Source organism: Protopterus annectens, chromosome 4.part0, assembly GCF_019279795.1.
Source record: "Protopterus annectens isolate FY-2018-M chromosome 4.part0, PAN1.0, whole genome shotgun sequence".
Classification (NCBI taxonomy): domain Eukaryota; kingdom Metazoa; phylum Chordata; order Ceratodontiformes; family Protopteridae; genus Protopterus; species Protopterus annectens.
In genome coordinates, this window is record NC_056733.1 from 546,049,209 (window position 1) to 546,074,177 (window position 24,969).

The 24,969-nt window shown below is 35.8% G+C and overlaps 1 protein-coding gene across 1 annotated transcript in view; it reads right to left on the reverse strand.

The window, feature by feature from the left end:
* Positions 1-24,969, reverse strand: part of SEZ6L (seizure related 6 homolog like) — a 3,056,071-nt gene that overhangs the window by 498,466 nt on the left and 2,532,636 nt on the right. The window contains exon 12 of the mRNA XM_044068481.1: positions 18,173-18,364. Within this exon, the coding sequence (XP_043924416.1) occupies positions 18,173-18,364 (192 nt within the window). The remainder of the gene's footprint in view (positions 1-18,172; positions 18,365-24,969) is intronic.

Consider the following 24,969-nt stretch of genomic DNA (forward strand, 5'->3'; position numbering starts at 1 on the left):
TCCTTGCAGGTGCAAGATTAATAACAAATGTTACATTTTGAGTTCTGTGAGCCTGGGAAACTTCAGCAGAGGTGTCAAAAATGATGTAATGTGTAATGACTCAGCAGTACTGGGCATCATCAATTTAAGACTTTCTCAGAGAGAAAGATTTGGGCATTTTGGATTTTGTCTAAACCTGACAACAACTCACCAGGCACTTGCTTTGTTCTGTATGTAAGTAGGATCTTAGACTTTAGTATTTCTCTTAGAGTTGGATAGGAATTGAGTCCGATTAGTCTAGCTGTTTTTCTATATTTATGTCAGACTATCATACAATATTGTTTTAAAGTTCCTGTGATCTCTGAACTCTGTAATGTCATTGTGTTGAAGTAATACGTATTGTCTTGTGTTTTTATTATTAATGAAATATTTTAAACATTTCAGCTGTGGCTGTTTTGTGTAGAGATAATTTAAGCTCTTTGGGAACACTTGCATGTATTTGGTGATACTGTCCAAGCCACTCCAATAGCCTTGCTGCTCAGTCACACTTGCTATTTGGATAACAACAATATTATACAGTGAAACTGGTCACCCTTTGGGAAAGGGGTTTATAGTAGTTGATATTAGTGGTTAGTGGCAGTGATTTCTACTTTATATTCTGCAGAGAAGTGGGCATAGCTGGAGAACCTGTGCCAGCCTTCCACAGGAGTGTCTGTGTGTTTGTATATAACTCATATCCCAAAGTGTGTGGGTGTTAGCTACTTGGGCAGGGACACAAAGCACTGGTTGGACAGAAAGGGTGATGGAGGTTTTAGCTTGACCACTAGCCTGAGATCTGTACCCTATAGCTGTGCCTGTGCAGAGTCTTGTTGGGGATCTGGAGAGAAAGGGAGAACCCAGCCCCATATTGACTGTGATCTCTGTGTGCTCTTAAGGGAAATTGTATTTTACTGTGTTTGTACTTATCCCCCAAAGTGCAGGCCCCTCACTGGTGTTAGTGGTGAGGATTGAGGCTCCTTGATTACTGGACTAGTGCCCGGGTGTCACAAAACTCAAACTTGGAGTCAGTGTTTTCAGCTTTGGAGTCAGGGTTGGCATTTTCTGTTTTCAGCTCCTTGCTTGTGATGTCCCGAGTCTCAACACAGGGGACATAGCTGGTCCCTATGCCATCATGCAGATGTACCTGTAGAAACCTGTCCCAGAAGCTGTACAGGACAAGGCTCTCTTCATATCATCTTCTGCTTCCTTGTCCCCTCTTCTGCTTCAGAACAGAGAGATCAGAGTGTCTTCCCAATGTGCTAGTCATGAGTCCAGCATGAATTTTTTTATCTTCTCTGGACTCTCCTCATTTATGGACTTTAAAAAAGTTAAAGTGTAAAATGAAACACTTTAAGTTTCCAGTAGAGTACCTCACCCTACACACTGAAGTAAGTCAACAGGGTGATCCTCCAGGTACCCTGATAATCCCAAATTTGGGGAAATTTTAGCCCTCAACATGGTTAAAGCCAAATGTCCCATTGACACCAGTCTTAATCTGAGCACATCCTGGTAGAGGTCTTTCACTCATCCAGATCTTTCTTTTGGGTGGTTCCTCACATTGACAAGCTTGTTAAAATGGTAGTGAACAATGCATAGAAAAACAAAGATGTGGTGATTCTGGCCACCGATGAGTTGTCCCAGCTGGGTATAGAATCTGATGCTGGAATTTGTTATATTTGTTGCAGCAAAGTCACAGGCTGTTCAACCATCAACAAGGAATCACAGTCCTTGAACAGATTTGAGAAGTGGGTGTTCTTAACCTTTACTTTTACTATGAGGATGTTGAACTGCCGTATAAATATGAAACAATCTGAGATAGATTTATGAGACCAGATGGCCATAATCTGGAGGGCTTTCCAGGTTTGGACACTAAGTCACTACTTCTGTGCCAGCTGTCAGTGTTTAGTTCTATGATTACCCAAACCATCTAGCTTCTTCATAGTTCAGTGGATAGTTCTGCAATGGCAAGGCTGTTGGCTCCATTTGATAGACTTCACCCAGAACACAAAAGCCCATTTTCTTTGATAGTTTCTTGCTGTTTGGTAAGTCAGTGAAAGCTGAACTAGAACAACAAGAGGGTGAGGGCAACAGTGTCTTCAAGCTTGGCATAATGATCCAGTCCCCTCAATTACATTTCCCAGGACTGATCATAGCTTACATCGGCTTTGATTTCTGTGCTGCCAATCTGAAAATTTGTGAGGCTCTGGCAGAGGCTGCATAGGTCATGGCGTTTTCCAGAAGGAGCGTACTTTGGGAGGGAGTAGATATCAGTGATATTATCATGGTTCATGAACCATGCAGTAGGAGGGCAGGTCTTGAAACCTTGAGAACCTGACCAACTGCTCCACTCTGGAGCAATCAGATTTGTCTATCCATCAATCAGTCTGAGAGACCATCGCACATGACAGATGGATAAGAGCAATTATATCCAGAGCCTATTCAATTCCCTTTTTATTGCTTCCAATTCCACAGCTCTTCCACTGCTTGATGTTCCATGTTGAGAGAAAATTATGGCTAAGTTTCAGGTGTAAGATCTATTACTAAAGAAAGACATACACAATGTCTTGCCAGCCTAAAAAGGGCATGGATTTATTCAAGGATCTTTTTAATTGCCCAAGAAAAAAAGGCCAGTTCTTAATTTGTTTGACATAAATCAATACATTGTGAAGTCACCCCTTCAAATGGTCATGGTGCAATCCATACTTCCTTTTTATCCTGTGGGGCCTAGATATTCTCTGGAATTCTAGGGTCCATATCTGCACATAAAAAATTGCAAAAGAGTCCAAGGCATTTCTCCTATTCCATGAAAGAAACAATCACTTGGAATTTTTGTCATTGGCATTTGGTCTCATCACAGTCTTCATGGTGTTTCTCAAGTGCTTGTCAGTAGTTGTGCCATCCACAAGTGACTGCAAGGCTACAGGGTATTTCTTTACTTGCTGATGAGTTTGTGCCATTCCTTTAGCATAATGGTAACTCTTCCTATAGGTTATGCTTATCTGTTCTGTGGTTCACAGTATAATAACGAAAAAACATTGTGTCAACTTCCCTTTGCCTTTGCATGCTGGGTCTGGTGTATTCTGGTATTTTCATAGTTCCCCATATGAGACATTCATGAGAGTCCTTCAGTGGACTCAAGGTGCAGTGGAATCAACTCCTAGATCCTTTAGATGCTCTTATAAAAAGGCACAGAAAGTTAAAGGCTGTCTTTGGTCATAGACAGTTGGGTCCATCTTAACTCAGGACAGGTCCTTCTAGTTCCCTGTCTCCAGAACAACAGTGACCTTGCACACATCTGCTCTGGAGTGGAAGGGCATTTTGGGAGCAGATACTCCAGGAAATTTGGCCACCCTTAGAGGCCTCATTGCACAGCAGTACCCTAGAGTTGAAGGCTGTCCTTTTCATATTGCAAACATTCCATAATTCTCTACCTTCTGGTGCCATTGACATCCACTATGACAACATGGTAGTGGTTTGATATGTAAAAAAGCATGTGAAACTCACTCCTACCCTATTTGTGAGGAGTCAGTGAGATTTTGGGATTGGGGTCTTGCCTTTCAACCACCTTTTCCACTCTACCAATATCCTGAGACAAGTCAGTTCTCAAGGTGACAGGCTTAGTCAATACCTTACAATGCTTCCTGAGTTGTTCCTTGATCTAGAAACAGTTATAAAACTGCTTTTACCCTGTATAAATCTTGCTATGACCTCTTTGCATCCTCATCCAATAATAAATGCAGCACTGATTTTTCTGTTATTCCTTCCCTAGGAGGATTCCCAAGGTGTGCCCTGTTCCATAAATAGCACTCAGGCCTCCTCTAAACTTTTTTCAATTTCCTCTTATTCCAGAGTTTTTAGAGCAGAACAAAATCAGCAAAGCCAAGGCTATCCTAATATCCCTCTTTTGGACCAGATAAGTTTGGTCTCCCCTGCTTTGGCTTCAGCTCTTGGACAGACCTCTACTACTAAGACCTTCCAAGAATCTCCAGTACCATCTATTCAGCTAGACTCCCCTGGAAGTTCAGTCATTTTGTGGCTTAGGCTATAGCCAGATATATGGACCACTTCACTGCTCCTGTCCCCTATGTATTGTAGCATCTTGCTAAAGTTCTATGTGGGACTGGGTTTTTCTTTGTCAGATAAAGTACATTTAGCTGCCATTTCTGATTTCCATCAAGGTGCAAACTCCTCTTCGTTGGCCTCTATCAGGCTTTATTAGAGTTTTGAGGGGATCTTTTCTGATAATCTTTCAGTTAAGTATCTCATTACACCATGTATTCTATATTTTACTCTAGGAAAGCTGATCTTACATCCTTTCAAACATCTTTTGCTGATTTAAGGTTCATTACTTGGAAAATTCTAGTTTTGGTGACCATCACTATGGCAGGAATAGTTTCAGTGTTTTAAACCACACGCTTTCAATCACCTTTTATCATCTTTCAAAAGGACAGGATTTTCTTAATAAACAATCCTTCCTCCGTGCCCACATTTTTACAGAATGTAATATCCATCAAGCAATAGATCTTCCAGTTTTCTTCCCTATTATTATAAGTGGGGTGAAATTCTATTGTATTACATGGATGCACATAGATGGCTGAAATTCTACAAAGCAAAAACCAAATCCATAAAAAATGATTCCCAATTATTTATCTCTTTCTCTCCCAATACATTAGGGCAAATGGTATCCAAAGTAATGATTTCTTCCTGTCTTTCTCAGTTTATCATTATTTTTCTGTTATCAGAAGCATAGCAGGCCTCTGTCTCAGACCTGTAATGCACATACTGCAAAACTTTTCAGAAATGCTGTAATGGATGACATTTGTATAACTGCTACATAGGCATCACTGAATACTTTTGTTAGGCATTATAAGTTAGATGTTGCCTAAAGGTTCAGAGTGACTTGCTGAAAGGGAGGGAATTTAGGCTTGAAGTTGTAGTGTTGTGAAGCTTTGCTTCAGGTGTATCGTGAGCCTCTGGTATGCAGTACACAGACACACTAACAGAAACAGACGCTCCCAGGTTGCTATGGTAACGGAGACAGAGTGAGGATAATGCTTAATGGCTCTGAGGAACCTCTGAGATGATTCTTGGCAATGAGGTTTGTATATATATATATATATATATATATATATATATATAATAAAAGGGCTGTTTTAAACCACATGTACACATATTGATGGTCTCCCAACACTTTATTTAGCTCATTAACTTGATTCTTGATAAAAAATAAATAAATAAATAAAATAATAAGTACAATTTTATATTTAAAATGTATTTTGGTCCAAACACATTAAGGACTTACATAAGAGTGGAAGTCTGAGTTATTGTGAAAGACTAAGAGCGCTTGGTCTTGTGCAGTACCCTTTGTAGTGGTCTGGGAGGTGAGCTTGCTCGGACATGTTGGGCATATGGGGATAGCTGATTCTAGGGGTGTTTGGGGTTGCCGGGAAGTGCTAGAGAGTCATCTGATTTCCTTCATGGAAATATCTGTGGGAATGGAAGGTGTGTTGAGTGGTGCACAGGCAGAGTGTCCACTGCTAGGGGTGTTTGGGGTTGCCGGGAAGTGCTAGAGAGTCATCTGATTTCCTTCATGGAAATATCTGGGGAATGGAAGGTGTGTCGAGTGGTGCACAGGCAGAGTGTCCACTGCATGGAACAGGCTGGTAAAATGGAACAGGACAAATATTGGTTTGGATATTTTAAGAACAGCCTGGAAACACACCACATGAACTAATGAATGGTATTCTGGCAAAACTGGATGGGCATTGTTGCTCGTGCTTGAAGTACTGATATGCGTGTATGTAAGGATGGAAATATACTTATAATAAATAAGAAACTAGAAGGGTCTCATAATTTAAAGTCTATGGACTGTATAAACATACTTGGAAGGAGCTAATAATAAGAGTAAGCATTACAGCTTGTGGTCTCTCAAATAACTAAGCAACAGCCAAAAAACACACACACACACACACACACACACACACACACACACACACACACACACACACACACACACACACACACAATAGTTATGTAATGTATGATTTTAGTAAATCTTGACATAAAATATATAATCGTCATATAAGATGAAGCAGTCTGCTGAATTTAGATATTAAAGACAGGAATTGATAACATGGGCTTGTGTATAATAACACTACTGTCTTAACTTGTCATAAATGACATACACTACATTGAACATCAAGGGGAAGCATAATGATTTTCTTATATAAGTAAATCTATGCATAACAAGTCATGTAATTGCTTTAACTTGAATTGTAGTTTTTGTAACCCATCTTGACCATATATAATACTTAAGTGGTTACCAAGCTAACTAATGTTTTATACATGACATCAAACTGACAAAGTTGTTCAAGAGAAACAACAGAAGCCTGAACTTGAAATGTCACAGAATGTAACAATCATATTCTGAACAAATAGTATTAAATTGACAATAGACACTCAGTTTAATAACATGGGCTTGTGTATAATAACACTACTGTTTTAACTTGTCATACATGACATTCACTATATTGAATATCAAGGGGAAGCATGATGATTTTCTCATATAAGTAAATGTGCATAACAAGTCATATAATTGCTTTAACTTGAATTGTGGTTTTGTAACCCATCTTGACCATACATAATACTTAAGATGTTGCCAAGGTAACTAATGTTTTATGCATGACATCAAACTGACAAAGTTGTTCAAGGGAAACAATAGAAGCCTGAACTGGGAATGTCACAGAATGAAACAATCACATTCTAAACAAATAGTTTTAAATTGATAATAATCACTCAGTTTAACCTTTGCTGATTTTGCAAAATAGAATGTTGTCATTTAAATCTAAAAACGTTCAGTATATGTCATAAAATGGCAATTTATGAATATGGAAAGGGAACCTGTAATCATTAATCACAATAAGTGAATTTGTTCTTTTTGACTTATGAAAATACTTATGTGTTGGAAATGGGGGAAGAGGGATGCACTGATAATTAAAATGCACTAACTTTCATCAATGTTCATATAATACAAACCTGATTCTTTAAGTAAGTTAGCAACAAACAGAGTGATTACTTAAATGTTGACAAACAATGAAATATAACTTCTGATATATCCAGTAAAATATATTGTATTATAAACATCTTTGCCATCTATTTATGTTAAGTAATAAGTTTTGAAAGACTTCATCAATAAGAGTGAATATGTTTAACTGTGTGCTATAATCTTTTTCTGAGGTTTTTATATATGATACATCCTACTTTACTATGATTGAATTGCTTTTCATCTATCTTTCATGTAAATATTAATTACTTATACAATAAGTAGACATTTATATTGTATTAGAATTCTGTCTAATCTACAATAGTACTATATATGTTCAAAATAATATAAATATTGCTTATTCCTATTACAAATATTTCTCCATATGATAATTCAATTTATGGAGCTCAGATGTTCTGGATTGTCAAGGTATGAGTGATAATCTGATGGACTTAGGTTTATTCATCAGATTAGGAATGATTTTCATTCCATGGCTAGTGCAGATCTTAGTTTTGTTAACATTTATTAATTTAAATTTATTTCACAAAAACATTTTTACTACGGCTGAGCAAAACATTACTTCATTGGTAAACACTCAAAGTATAAAACTGATAATTTCCTTTAAAAGCTCAAACATATACTTTATAGTTATCAGAGGAAAATGTTTAATAGTCACAATAAAACAAAAAATACATGGTCTAAATAACCTAAGCTGGATTTAACTTTATTATCTTTAAATACCAATGGCTTAAACAATCCTAGCAAGAGATCAAATCTACTGAAATATTTAAAACTGAACAAAGCACAAATTGTCTTTCTTCAAAAAACTCATTTCAAAACAAATGACAATTACAAATGGAATCCTAAGGAATATATGATATTGGCACAATCCACTTATAAGACAAAGATAAAAGGGATAACACTTTTATAGAAAACAAATGTGATTAACCCAGAAATCATTTATAAGTATGAAGATAAAGAAGATGTTATGGCATTTGTAATAGTTAAATATAATAACAGAATATGGACCCTAGGATATCTTTACTGGTTCCCAGGCATTGGAACAGGAACTGCTAAAAAACACTTGGATTTCATTTCTAATAATTATAAAGGCAACTTAATATTAGGAGGAGATTTTAACTGTATATTTGATATTTCTGAAATGACAAATAAAAGACTGCTGCATACATTTAAACAAGTAGGTAGAATCATTTCATTTTGTAGATACTTTCAAATTTAAAGAAGATAAATCTTTGTTGTTTTCCCAACAAGATCACATATTTGGTACCCAAACTAGAATAGATAAAATATTTGCTGCCTATGACTTACACTCTAAAATCATTAATTTCTCAATCACTCCCTGCCCCCTTTCCAGACCATAATTCACTGATACGAAAACTTCGAAATGGGTGCAAACCATTAATCTTTAACTCCAGAATTCTAGCATATATAACTAAAATTAAAGAGTTCAGACCCTTGTTGTTATCTGAACTACAGTTTTTCTTAGACATTAATTACACCACAGAGATAAATAAAATAATGATAATGGGACTCATTAAAAACTTACATATATGGTAAAACCCTAACTTGGTATAAAAAAGAATCAGAGAATGGGATTCTGAATTATTAGATCTACAATCCAAACTTTTGTCAGTAATAGCTGAAACAAATCAAAATCATTTGGAGATGAAAAAGAAAGTAGAATTATTGAACAATAAATTCAACAAAATTCTAACACATAAAACTAGTTTAGCTTTAGAAAAACTAAAAATTAATACCTTGGCCACTTCTCTGAAATATTTACATAATTTATTCATAAGTATCAAAATACAATCAATCAAAAGCTAATAACATTAGAAGTATTTTCCATGAGAAGAAAGGGAAAATGTCTCTGATATAGGTGACATTCTTGATGCCCACAGAAATCACTATATGGAACATTTCTAAAAAGAAAATATACATATCAAGCAATTAAATCTAGATGAAAAATGTTCTAATATAAAAAAATACCAGAAAAATTAAAACTAGATCTGCAAGCACCCATATCCTACAAAGAAATTGCAGATACAATAACATAGATAAAAGTAATAAAGCTCCAGGTATAGATGGCATAATTATAGAAATATATAAACATTTTTCTTCAAAGATACTATCTCTCTTCCATAAAACTCTATTAGAAATTCAGTCACAAGCTTTAATACCACCCTCTTGGATATATTTCTTAATCACACCAATCCTAAAGGAAAACAAATACCCAAACCTCTGTACCTGATATAGACCTATATCATTATTAAATAATGACTATAAGATATTTATGACAATACTAACAGAATGAAAATACCACTATCCAAAACAAAAAATAATGATCAAACTGGATTTATATATCATAGACACACATATGACAATATTAAAAGGATAATTTCTCTTATAGATTATGTTAATAAAGAAAATAAACACTTATAATTGGCTTAGATATAGAGAAAGCCTTTGATTCCCTAAATTGGGATTATTTATTCAAAATCCAAATGCTATTTGAATTTCCTGCATCCTTTGTTCATCTCCTAAAGAATATATATATACAAATAATTTATAGTATGTCACGTTAGCTCCTTTTACCTCTGAATCTATACGTATAACAAAAGGCTATAAACAAGGATGTCCCATATCACTAATTCTATTTGCTCTGGCTATTGAAATATTGGCAGATTCAATTTGTAACAATATAAAAATCAACAGAATAGATGTTTATGAACAATACAATTCTAAAGTAATGTTATTTGCTGATGACATATTACTAACATTATCTAATACAAAAGAGAGATTAGAAGAATTAGAAATCTTAATTGACAAATTTCACATGACTTCAGGACTCCATTTCAATAAATCAAAATCAAAATATTTATTTTTAAATAAAAAAAAAAAGAACTGCAGACTAAGGGGAATCAAATCATAGGGAAACAAAAAGCTACCTTAAAATATCTAGGAACTGAGTTATGCAGCGATAATAATGAATTAGTCTCAAAAAAACTACAATAATATCATCAATACAATTAAAATCTCTGTGGAAAAATGGAACAAAATAATATTAACATTTGAAGATAGACTACAGTTAATAAAAATGTTCTTACTGCCCAAGATCCTATATATAGCCTTGGCAATACAACTGTTACCAGAAAGGAATATACTTAAAGAAAAAAATTCATGCCTAATAAAATTTTTATGGTTTCCCAAAAGAAACAGAATAGCTTTAATACATCATATCAGACCATGGAAACAGGGAGGATTAAACTTTCCTGATATAGAAACATATATAAAAGCATCAATATCTAAAACAATCTCAGATTGGATAAGTCCAAAGTGCTCTGCAAATTGGAAAGAATTACTAACTGTAATATCAATAAATACATTTGATTTACAAAATAAATTTCAAATAACAGATAAAAACAATTTGCTATGGCACATATGTATTAGTATGCAATATAACATAACTAAACCCACTAAAACTAGTATGATTAATTATTACATTGACTCATTTAGAAAAATTATTAATGCAAATATAGATTTAAAAATCTGGTTTGATCTTTTAACACCATTTATAGTCACAAAGAACTTTCCACATAGAATATATAGAGAAATTATTAATTCCTGGGAACAGAAAGGATTTGTTTGTTGTGTCCAATGTATCAAATAACTAAAAGTTTTAGATATTCAAGTAATAAAAGCAACATACAAAATTCCACAACAGGACTGACTAACTTTACAGAGTATTCTGTCTTATTCTTAAGATTTAAGTAAAATAATTAACAAATCTTCATTTAAAGAAATATCTAAATTTACAAAATACACATATGAAATCATATATAATGACTTTGACATTGGAAACAGTATTTAAAAATTTTACAAAATATTGATAAACTATAAAACAACACCCAAAACCTCATATTGGAAATATATAACAAAAGGAGACTCAATACAGTTAACTGAAGATATTAAAACAAATGTCTTATTATCAATAAAATACACATATGCATCCTTTACACAATACTGGAAAGTTTTTCATTGGAAATGTTTGCACAGAGCATTCTTAACCCCAGACAAAATCAATGAAATTAGTTCTTCCATAAAAGGAATATGTTGGAGATGTCAGCAAGTACACAATGCAGATTGGAGCCACATTTTCTTTGATTGTGTTAAAATTAAGCCATTTTGGAATGGTATTAATAACTTTCTGCAAGCTTTATTTAATGAATCATTTTATTTACCTAAAGCTCTTGTATTATTAAATATGAATGAAGGTCCTCATTTGAATAGGTCAAACATGCATCTAGTGTAGACTATACTTGCAATTTCAAGGAAGTGTATAACAAGAAGACAAAATACAAACACAATGCCAACTTTGGAAGACTTTTACAGCCTAATGAAGACCACAGCATTATCAGAAATTAAAATTAAAGAACTAAGAATTTATCCAAAGCCATTTATCAACAACCCTTGGGGAAATGTCTTATCGTTGATTGACACTATACAATAATTGATCAGACACTCTGAAAATGGATTGGACATACTTATAAAGTAACTATACATTAAAACCAGTTATAGTGTCAGGCTAATGTAAATAGTGTACATAGTTATTTAAGATGTTATGTATAAATACTATGAAACTCATTCAAATGTATTTGAAAAATAAAAAAAAATTTGAGAAAAAAAATCTTCAGATTTGGACAGAAATCCCTATTTTTTACTCCATCCCTTCTAAAACTGAGAATTATTTTGAGAAGTTGTGTGTTGATAGTATTAACATTTAAGAAATGTCCCTGATTTGGGGTCTTTTCCCTCATTTTATCTATTTATTTATTTATTTTGCTTTGTCTCTTTAACAATGGACAGTGCTAGCTGACAAAACAATAGCAGAAGATAAATTACCTTTAAAAGATGTTAGATCGTTCACTCTGCTACACATATAAAAAATAAGTGACAGAATGAGGTGTCTAACAGTATTTAAAGGAGTTTGTTCAGGAGTTTGTTCTTCGCAGGGACATTTCATTTTTTTACCTGTTGTCTGTTTGACAGAGTGTAAAAATCCCATTTTGAAACCTGGTAAAGCACTTTGCACTCCTACAATTTTTTATATAACTATGAAGAATTATGATTGCATCCCATCAGTTGTAACTCTTATTATATGTTCTCAACACTGAAGATCTTGACATCCATGTCTTGAACACATAAGGGTAAAACCCAACCGTGATTCTTTGTCATGCATAGAGTTTTATCTGCTCTATTTATGCAGCAAAACTACTGAGTATCCATTTTCTCCAAGTACACGATTAGTACATTTAGTTAGAGGAAGACTGGGGGAGGTGGCTTTGCCTCTTGTAAAAAGCTATCCATCTATCCTTTTCCCATTTTGTATACTGTAACCATCACCTGCTAACTGTGAAAAAAACCCTTACTGTTATGTTAGACCAGGACTTTTATAGATTTAGCATTAATCACATTTAATGCATCATGTGTAGTGCAAAAACAGTTTTTCTGTACAAAGATGGGTCTCCAATGAACATGCATATTCATAACCGTAATTGTAGGGTAATATGCTAGTTGTAGATTTCCTTGATTAATAGGTTATAGAGCTTGCAAATGTGTTCTTCAACATGATTACCACAAATTAGCATTTTTAACACTCTGTACCTATCATCTATCTTGTACAAGCAGCTTCAGATTGTGTTTTCTCTTAGAAATTGACAGTGGTTTTAAAGGATACACTAGTGATCTTTATTGGATTTACTTCAGATTTGAATCATGAAGAATTTTTGATAAAAAGTGATGGTGCTGATGTCAGTATAATATGTATCAACATTTTTGTTATGTTTTCCTTTAAATGCATTTTTATAATTTTTTAATTCAATTCTGCCTTCAAAGAATGAATGCATTACTGAGATCCACAGATGATTACTCTGTTCAACTGTTCATGAGTAAATAAGAGGTTTTGGAGATGCTGGGCTATTGATACCCCTTGGGGCAATTATATATGGGATTTAAGACATTGATGGTTTCCTTTTCACACATAAAAGAAAACAGACCAAAAAATTCTCCCTAGCTGCAGGAATGGGTAACATTAGTGTCTTGGTTATTCTTAAGAAGTATGTGATGGAGATACCAAGAGGTATGATACAGTGACATACAAAAAAGTATTCTAAGGGGATATGAAAAAAGTATTGAGATGGCTGGTGAGTCAGCAGTTTCATTGTCACGTTTATGTTTGTGAAAGATGTGAGGATATTTTTTAAATAGATTAGTTATAACAGAATAGAGAACAGTCTGCTATAACCAAGACCTCTGTCACTGCATATAAATACCAACCATCCATTAGCAAGCTGTTGTGATTAGAGTCTCCTGTGTAATATTTACAAATAATTTTGAGCAGAGGCTTTTACATCAGGAACTATTTTGATTATGACTATTTTATTTGTTCAAAGCTGCTAAAAGAGTATCTCTGTCCACTGTTGTCACCAACTGAAACTTTTTAAATAGTGGGTTGCTCCACCCGCTGAACGCAATTGGCCAGGATCTCATCCATTGATGACCAGTACATAGCCATTCCCTCTTATGGTCAAGGTTTATGTAGCAGGGACCCTGGTGATCATCATCTAGTAGAAGAAGAGGTTTCTTGGTTAATCTCTAGCTGTAGAGGTGTAGCTGGGTATTCTAGTGTCTGGTGCCTCCAAGCTCAACTCTAAGTTGAGGAGCTAAAAAAAAAAAAAAAAAAAAAAAAAAAACTGCCGTAGCAACTGATTGCTAAATTTGTAGCACACAGCTGCTACAGTCACACAGAGTGCCAAAGTGCTTCAGTTCTCAAGTCCTGGGCAAAAACAAAAAAAAACTATTTTCCTCCTTTCAAACTGTAGTAACTGCTTGCAAGCAGTTGCTATAGTCCACACACATCAAGCTGAAAAGTGTTTCATTTCTGAAGTCCTGGGACTGATCTTTCTGAAAAAAAAAATAAAAACAAAAAACAAAACAAAAACCTCTTTTCCCTTTTAAACTGAACCACCACATTCAAGGTTATACTCCTATTATAATGGGCTACTTGCAGGGTCATATATGAGTGTGCTCCTAATTCTCCACAAGGAGTGCTATTAGCTGTGATCAAGTAACCCTACAGTTACCCTCTTGTAGAACAAGTGAGCAGGTGATTGGGCATTCATTAAATAAAAATACCACCAAGACCACTGATCCAAGCAATAAGCAGATTTAATGAAACACTTAGTGCCTCGGCTTACAAAGCCTTCCAAGAGTAAAAACTCTACAAAACACAGTTTGCTTAAATACATCATACTTCATAAAACAATGAATCAGTTAAGCCTACAATTTAAATCACATACTTCCAGTTAAATTCTTTGTTGAGTCTCAAAGGCTCCAAAGTACCATACTTTAAAATCAGGAGGGTTTCCTTTTTTAATAGTTTGTTTTTTAAAAATACACATTCACCTATGCCAACTTGTAATTTTTCCAGGACACAACCTTTAAGGGACTCAGGGTTAGAATTATATGCTGTCATAAAATGACTACCAAGGGGACTCTCTAGTTATTTATTTTTTATTTCCCAGATATGTTCCTGTAAATGGACCCTAAAACTCCTATATGTTTCCCTTATATAAAACTTATTACATCCACATCTCAGCACATACATTATCCCCTCCATGTTACAACTATATCTATACCTAGCTGTAAATTTAATACCATTAATGTGGGAAAAAGAACTCACTATGTATTGACAGATGGAACAATCATCACATGGAACAATGCCCTTATTTATACTTAAACTCTGACTAAGATTAACATCTGGTAAATAAAATTGATTATATACCAGCATATCAGACACATTCCTAGCTCTTTTATATGCAATGTTCACAAAATCAGGTAATACAGAGTTCAAAATTTTATCCCTTAAAAGCATTGGCCACAGGCTATTCACTTTCTTAACAATTTCCTCAGTTATAACATTATAGATAGTCACTAGAAAAACTTCCTTCTGCCCTCCATCATTCACAACTTTATTGGTATGTTTATTTCCACTTACACAAGCATTATATTTCCGACTAACACGGGCACTATAAAAATCTCCCTGAGGGTTGACTGGATACCGCATATCCATAACTTTTTGTTTAGCTTCCCTAACCAAATGGACATCATAGCCCCTTTTAATAAACATATCTTCTGCTTCTGCTATTTCTCTGTCAAAGTTCATGTTAAGGCTACATAACCATCAAATTCGTAAAAATTCATTATAAGGCAATACCTTGACCAAATGTTTGGGGTGACAACTACTTCCATATAAAAATATATTTCTATGTTCAGATTTCCTATGGCGATTAGTTGTAAATACCTCTAAACTTATATCCAAAAAATTCACTTGAGGGCCAAGCTGCATACCATCAAAGCTTAAGCCCATAGTATTAGATTGTAAATCATCAACAAACTTAAGGGCCTCTGTTTAGCTTCCTTGACATAAAAAAATAAGATAATCAATAAACCTAAAATATAAAATAATTTGTAATCTAAAAAAATCATGCCTCTAAACAAAATCATCTTCAAGTTTAGCCATGACTAAGTTTGCATACATAGGGGCAAAGGCCGTCCCCATGGCTGTGCCCTGTAATTTCTGAAAAATGTCTCCATTAAACATAAAAAAAAATATTTTTCAAACAAAACATAACTAAATCAATCAAAAAATGAGACATGGGAGAGTTCCCCAAGAAGTGAAATAAGGCTTGATTACCTATTTCATGCCTAATGTTAGTATAAAGACTTTTAACGTTCAAACATAACCAAAACATATTTTTTTCCAAACTTTCCCCCTTATTTTGTTCAAGAAATTCTGACTATCCCTAATATAAGAAGCTGTACTCATCACATCATGTACTAATCTCTGCAGAACCAAGGAAGCATTCTGTCAACTGGCTACAAATGAATGGGAAGTGCAAGAACGCTAAGTCCACGAACCCCTGAGATGCAAAATCACCAACAAAAATGAATCAGCAATGAAGCTGGCTGAAAAGATACACATCAACAAAAAAGTTGGCTAAAAAATCTTCATTTAATACTTCTTGTTAAGCGCTTTCACCCACAAAGAAGAAGATGCTTTTACATCAGGAACTATTTTGATTATGACTATTTTATTTGTTCAAAGATGCTAAAAGAGTATCTCTGTCCACTGTTGTCACCAACTGAAACTTTTTAAATAGTGGGTTGCTCCATCTGCTGAACGCAATTGGCCAGGATTTCATCCATTGATGACCAGTACATAGCCATTCCCTCTTACGGTCAAGGCTTAGGTAGCAGGAACCCTGGTGATCATCATCTAGTAGTAGAAGAGGTTTCTTGGTTAATCTCTAGCTGCAGAGGTGTAGCTGGCTATTCCAGTGTCTGGTGCCACCCCCCCCCCCCAACTCTAAGTTGAGGAGCTAAAAAAAAAAAAAACTGCTGTAGCAACTAATTGCTAAATTTGTATCACACAGCTGCTATAGTCACACAGAGTGCCAAAGTGCTTCAGTTCTCAAGTCCTGGGCAAAAACAAAAAAACCCTCTTTTTCTTCTTTCAAACTGTAGTAACTGCTTGCAAGCAGTTGCTATAGTCCACACACATCAAGTGGTAAAGTTTTTCATTTCTGAAGTCCTGGGACTGATCTTTCTGAAAAAAATAAATAAAAACAAAAAAGAAAACAAAAACCTCTTTTTCTTTTTAAACTGTACCACTACCTTCAAGGTTATGCTCCCATTATAATGGGCGACTTGCAGGGTCATATATGGGTGTGATCGTAATTCTCCACAAGGAGTGCTATTAGCTGTGATCACCCTACAGTTACCCCCTTGCAGAACAAGTGAGCAGGTGATTGGGCATTCACTCTTTCCTCAGCCAGGTTCTTCAACATAGGCTACTTTCTGAATCCATGTTAAAGGAATCACATATAGACAAACTACCCCTTTCACATCAGTCTGTTGACCACACAAATTATGTTTTTCTTTACAGACTCATAAAATCCGTGTGCATCTTTTTCTAGATCTGAACATATCAACAGTGATCTAATCACCGGTGCCACAGGGAGGAGTGCAAAGACTAGAATAATGGTAGTTAACAGGTGAGTTTGTACTATTATTATTTTTAGCCCCTCCAATTCTGTTGACCACCTGGCAGTCTGATGCTGCTCCACCCATTTGTTCCCTTACTTGGAGAGTGCCAATTACAGTGTGGCCATCATCCAGCCAGTCATTAGGGGATATTTTCTTTATGCACCTACTGACCATACTGCTCATCCCCAAATGTTGAAGGGTTTGGTATGTAGTGAGCTTTAGTGAGGGCATGCCTCTCACTTCTGTGCGTGAAGTAACTCCTCATCTCCATTATAACCAAGCCCCTCTGTGTGATCACTGGCCTGCACTGGAAATACTAGCACTCAGAGTGCATCCTGGACATGCATGCCCCACCCTCCTCCCTGACAGAAGCCATTCTGTCCCTACCTAAATGCGTATATGGGCCAAAAATCAAACATGGGACCTCTTGCTCATAGTCAGGTGTTAATCTCTTTGTCTGACAACTACCCTATGGTTTTGTGTATTAACAACGCACTAATGTAAATGTCAGCTGTAAGTCAGAAAAAGAAAAGGAAGATGAAACAATCATCAATATGCTGACATTTTTGAGGAATAAATAACCCTAACATATGGGTGTACACTCACAACTGTAATCCGAGGGAAAGGGTTAAATGAGCACTGTTAAGATTCTGCACTGCTGCTACTGGTTGTGTTTACTATAAAAACATCAATATTCCGAAGCAGGAAATGACAGCTGATAAAGCAGTGGTCCAAGAAACAGAGACAAGAATAATGACTGTAAATCATCATTGTAATCCAAAGAAACATAACAAAAAAAATAGTGCACAATATACAGTGTAAAAATATTCCATCTAATAGTGCAATTTCACAAATTTACTGATTTTGTTTTTTGTATTTCCCTGTTGTTAGTAGGTAATTATGTTGCCACAAAACAATCTTTTGATAACTCGAAAAGGAATTAAACCACATCATAAATGCCACAAAGAAATACTTTGTACTTACAAACACAGTGTGGTGGTCTGGATGTCCATATTGGGGTCCCAGCCTCTCGACTGTAACAAGTCAGAAGAGAGCTCCCCTCCAATACAAAGCCAGGAGTGCAGGCATATTGAATAGTAGTTCCCACCTGAAGTTTCAAATCAGAAATGGAACGAATGGAATGCTCTACTTCCCCCGGATCAGTACAGTACATAACTGAGACAAAAAAATAAAAAAAAAAATTCTGTTTACATAAGTGTAAAAATGCAGGTGCAAAATAGATATGCTGCTTCAAATTACTGGCAGTATAACAATGGAATTAACACATGTCTACCATAAAAGTCAAACCACATTCCATTAACAAAAGAATAAGATGGACTTAGAAGTGGTAATGTGTGCAGGAGAGTTTGCCATGCTACATAAAACATGGTATGATGATGTTAAGATATTTCAGAAAGTGAATAGATTACAATAGACTAGTATTAGCTATTAAGAAACACGAGGCTCAGACCATTAATGGATTTCAGACACAGGTTTTGGTTATAATTAATGTCTACTGGCAGTGAAGCAGGCCTCAGTCTTTGTAATATCAGACCCATTACTGAATATAACGTACCTGTGGACATGTATTTGTTGAAACGTAACACAAAGCTTCAGAGACTTCACAGATTTGTAACTCAGGAGAGACTGGCAGCCCTATCTCTGTATTCAGTGTCTTACAGACTCCTTTGTGGAGATCCATTTTTAGCCTTTCAGGCCATGAAAGGTCCAAACTTATTTGATCTCAAATACTTGGTTAAAGGAACTGAACCTTCATCAGCAAATAAATAGGAGACAATGTCATAATAGATTCATATCCCAACGCATCCCTCAGCTCTGGAATAAAATAGCCGAACAGCATCCTTGCCACCTTTAAGATAAAGCTTGATAACTGGATGGGGAGCCTCAATTTCTACTCTGGACTAACTTCTCTTTCTCTCCCTTGAAGTTATAAGGAACTTTTGAATATTTATTTTTTGACTATGCTTGTAATGGTTGCAGACTGATTGCCTAGTACTTACCTGTGAACTTATAGATAGGTTCATAGGTATATATATATATATATATATATATATATATATATATATATATATATATATATATATATATATATATATACACAAGGCTAATGACCACCGGGGCCTGTATAAGCCTAGCTGTGCAACCTGACCCAGTTGTGTCCCTATGTATCATGGGCATTTATTAGGAGGGGGTATGTCATTTAGGAAGTTTCTAGAGGTTATGTGGGGAAGGAGTGTATGGAAGTTTGGGCACAGTTACTGTCTGCCTCTGTCTATCAGAGACATGGGAGACAGACCCAGAGTTAATTTCCAATTTCCCATCTATTGGTCAAGGTTACACTTAAATAGATAGATTAGGGATGGACTATGCTTCACATGAAATGGAAGCATTCCAGAGTATGGGGATCCTCTGAGACACATATTTGTCTTGCTCACATGTTCTGTTTATGCCCCAAGCAAAATTTAAATCCTTGGATCTAGTAGTTCTGATGCTGTTTACTTTGTGTATGAGCAAAAGATCTATTACAGGTGGATGCGAGGATGCCTTGTTATGTCAGGCATAGATCGCCTGTCAGTAATCTGTAGGAGACAGAGTATAAAAGTAGGGCTTTAAGGCGATCCATAAGACAATGTGTTTATAGACTGGATTCTCCTGGTAAGGAACCTCTATGGGCATTCCACCTGATGATGAAAAAGAAAAACCCTTCTGCTCCTTTATCACCCGTGGCTATTAAACATTTTGTGGGTAACGACAGTCCACTAGCTTAGTCTCTGTCCCTGAGGAAAGACACTGGCAGGACTTCAGGACAGCACACTAGTCCTCCTGGGTAGTTCTATTTTTGGTGGACAATTTACATAAGGTTTTTAATTACACATGTGAACAACTTGAGACATTCATTGATCTAATTATTTTGAGTCACATATGACTCCTGTAGTAACTTCATGAATGGATGGCATCATCCACACTGCATATGTAGAACTAGAAGTAGGTTGGCAGGCCTTTCTCTGTCTCTCTCACACACACACACACACACACACACACACACACACACACACACACACACACACACACACACACACACACACACATATCACATGCATATATAGGGGCAATTTAGAGTCAGTGATCCAACTACAACATGTCTTTTGGACATGGGTGGAAACTGGAGTTCCTGGAGAAGACCCAACTGAACATTGGGAGGGCATACAGACTCTACACAGAAGCTATCCCAGCTGAGAACTAAACCAGAGAACCTCATGATGTGCACACTGAGCCACTGTGTTGCTTGGACACCTTGATACAGTGGCCTGATTTCCTAAAAAGGCAGATAGGTTGTCCCATTCACTAATGAGTGTTTATAGTGGCAGAGACTTGCAAATCTGGTCTCTTTGTGGAAGACCTAAAGAGGAATCCTATGTCTCCCAGAGCAGGAATCTTGGACTTAAGAGACTAGAAAAGAATGTTTTTGCATCGTCTATGTTATCCATGAGGAATTAAAGTACTTGATAATAATGTAATAGTTTTAATGAAATTTTACAGATGAAGTTTAGCATATTTATGCATAGAGAAGATTCCTGATGGTGACCTGCAAAACCTCCATCATCTGCAACCTGATAGTCCAAATGGCATATGATATGGCTGGATCTGGCATAATTGTATGCCAGCACTAGTTTCTCTGCCTTATCCCACTTGCTGATGATGCCAGGGTGTACTTTACAGACTTGCCTTTTATAGGCTTCTTACTGATTTGTCTGGAAAGTGAGATTCCTTAAAATCAGTGAACGAAAATGGTGACATTCTTACTCTAATGGGTGTGAAATTTCACTACTACTTTTTCACAAGGATGCAGAGTAGTCAGTTGTCATTATGTTTGAAAGGAAACCCAGAGCCCCAGCAGGCATATTCTCTTAGGTCTCAACAGTTTTCTTCTGCTGGACCCCCTCAAGGGCAAAAGCCCAGAAGCCAAGCTCCTTGGTGCTTCAGTGAGGCCATAGGCAGCCCCCAGGATGCCCATCAGCAGTCCTGACTCAACTCTCAGATTGAGGTGTTTGGCAATAGATTGTCCTGCCACTCTCTGGCCTCACTCATATTGTTACTAATGCATCATGGGTAAAGGACACCAAAGAAATGTTCTTTTTTAAAAATATCTGCTCCCTAACCCATTTCAGCCATTCTTTGATGTATTGCTTTGATAGAAAGTGATGGGAAGGAAAGAGTGCAGATGTTCCTCAAAAAATCATCCATCCTTGAGGTCTGACAAGACTAACGAGAAGTAGAATATCATTCCAGATTTATTTATTTTATTTATTTAACATTTGTTGACCGGGAAAGTCCAACTAGGCTCCACAGAGCCTATTTTCAGTGGAGTCCCGGGGAGAAACGCTCTAGACGCATGTCTTCTTTTAAGTTTCAAAGATGACACAGGACATAAACCCCATACCCTTACATAGAGTAAGCATATTGGTTCCAAAGTAGAATTTCTGTATAATGACTCTTCAGTCTTTCAATACTCTGTTATCTAGTGCATATCTTTAATATGTTCACTTGTATATAAATGTTAGGAGGCAGTCAAGAACATTCCTAGACTTTAAAATAGGAGCTAGTAATTAAGGATTCAGGACTTTAACTTTCGGACACTTTTCCATCCCAAGAGTGGTCATATTGGACATGTCAGTAATAGCCATACACCTTCATTTACAAAGAATAAAACCGTTTCCTTATTTTAGATGATTAGTTCCTAGTGGCATAGCTCTCAACCTTCTGTTTCTAAAATGTGGAACACTGTCTGTAATAATGTGAAATGAAAGGGAAACATATGGAGCACTTGCTAGCAACTTTAACTAGGAAGCTCACATCGTGGTTGTTAACTATTTTTCTATAATTACAAAACGTTATTTTGATAAATTTATGTGATTAGGTATTGTTTTATTATGGAAATTACTTAAAACACTTAACAATGAATATGTGATGAAGCCTTTCAGTATGTGGAACAGTGTAGAACGTGGAGTATTTAGTATATAAAATAAGGAACACTCCTCATAATGACGTAGAGTTAAAAGGTATGCCTAGTGATGTTCTGCTGATATATTCCAAACTACTACAAGGAGTCTCTGTTCCATACCTTACCAATCCCTACTGATCATCCTGAATTTTGCTGATTCTTAATAGACTTCAAACCAATAGCAATTTTTCAAAGGTTGTTTCCTAGCTACAAAAAGATGCTGGGCAATTTTGCAAAGAGATATAATCTGGTAAATCCTTTTTGGTCAATCTATGCTCTGGACCTTGGGAGATATTGAGACTTCAGTTTTCATAGTGCCATATGCAAGCTAGCACATGATGAAACCATAGTGAATCCATAAGGTTTAGTGGTTAAGGACTGGAACTCACTGAGATTTGTGCAGCATACAAAAGATAGCTGCAATGGTGGATTGCCTCCATCAGTCTCATAATGGCCAGACCTTTTATTATTTCCCCCCTTCCAAAACTGCACTCATAAATAGATACTTTCACCTTGTGGTGAGAAGTTCACTTTCTTTGGTCCAGTCAGAAATAAAAAATTCTCATGGGTGTCCTAGAGGTGACATCAGTCCTGCATTCCATGAGGCAGCAGTGTGATACCTCAACAAGGAAAGGAAGATGGACAAGAAGTCAGCCAAGGACACTTTTCATGTATGGGAGAATATTACACATGAGATTTTGAGTCTACTGATATTTAACACTGCAACAATAACAACGTTCAGATTGCTGAACCCTAAGGATAAAGTAGTATCCTTTTACTTCTAAGACTGATTGAGACTTGGGTTAGTAAATGTAGAACTGCATTGTGTGGAAGTGCAGGCATTTTTGTCTCTTTTTAGTTTGGTTGTTTGTATGATTTTCATGACTGGACTTGTGATATGAGTGAGCATTCTGGGAGAAACCATCTTCTTGGAAGACAGGCTGAGCATGTGCATTCTGATCTCAAACAGACACACATATATATAAATATATATGAGTCTCTATTGGATTACCAACATTTCAAAACTTTGAACATCGTACAGCCAAGACCATATGATCAAAGTTTTGAAACTTCAAAAATAAAAAATAAAAAAACTTTTTTTTTACATTCCCCCTGCATATCCCACATGGTGGCTCCCACCCTTTGCTAATTAAATATACCAACTGCGAGATCGCACTACAGTGAGGAAAATAGTAAATTTCCCATTCCACACTGTACAGCGAGCTCGATTCAAAACCTTCAAAGTTTCAAAACTTTGATCATATGTTTTTGGCGATATGATGTTCAAAGTTTTGAAACTTGGGTAATCCAATAGGGACTTATATATATATATATATATATATATATATATATATATATATAGGGGTTCACTTTGGAATCTCGAAATAATGAAATGTTGAATTTCAGTATCTCAAGACCAATTTGTCGAATCTGCAGTTGCGCAAAACTGCAGAATATCGAACTTGGAAATGTCAAACCCATGGTACTGATGGTGCATTAGGTAAGTGTTATGCTTTTTAAGGGTTTTGGGGAGGGTTTGTGTGTTTGTGAGTGTGATGGGGAGTTTTAGGTGTGGGTTGGGGTTGGTAGGTAGGTAGGTAAGAGCGTGAGTGTGTCAGTGCTGAGAGTGGTGGTGTTTGTATGTATGTGATGTGTGTTTCTGCAAGGGGGGTGTAGAATGTGTGATGATGGGCTTTCTGTCTTTCGGTGTTTAGTGCGACCTTGGAGTTAGTATATATAAGTAGTGGGGTGTGGGGGGAGCTTGCTCCCCTGCTTATAGGAAGGGCAGGTGTGTGTTTTTGTTTTGTTGTGTTCATGTGTGTTATTTTGCTTTGTTGTAGTGTCAGGTGGTAGGTGTATTTGTGCTTGTATGTGTGGTGTAGTGTTTTGTTGACATTTACGGTTTTGAATTTCGTGGTTTTGGTTTTCGGGTTTGTGAGTTTTGGCTTTATAGTTTTGAGATACTGAATCCATATATACATATCTATCTATCTATATATTATATATATATATATATATAATCTACATACACACACAAATAAATATAAACATATATATATATATATATATATATATATATATATATATATATATATATATATATATATGTTATGGGTCTACTTTACATGATCGACATCTCAAATGTTCAACTTTCATATGGCCGAGACCATATGATCAAAGGTTTGAAACATCGACCATGTAAAAAAAAAAAAAACAAAAAACAAAATAAAAACTAAATGTTTCTAGCAGGGGGGGCAAGCCCCCCTGCACCCCCCATGAGGGGGCTATATCCCCCACACCCCCCGCTACTTAAATATACAACTCCAAGATCACACTACATTGCGGAAACGAGAAATCCTCCCGTTCCGCGCTGTCTGGAGATCTACATTCAGAGCGGTCGAGCTTTTAAAAGCTCGATCATATGGTCTCTGCCATATGAAAGCCAAGCTTTTAAAAGTTCGACTATCTTAAGGGGGACCCATATATTATATATAAATATATATAAATATATATATATATATATATATATATATATATATATATATATATGTGTGTGTGTGTGTGTGTGTGTGTGTTCAACAAAATAAAACATGGTTTATGTTTTGCGAATTGCTTTTCATCAGCACTTACACAAGCGAAGCCTTTCAAATACATAGAATATCTCTTTCACTTTTTTGACTTTGGAATATACCACTTGGATCCTTAAACTAATACAAGCAACTCTGAAAACATACAACCTCTGGGCAAGCTAAAAAAA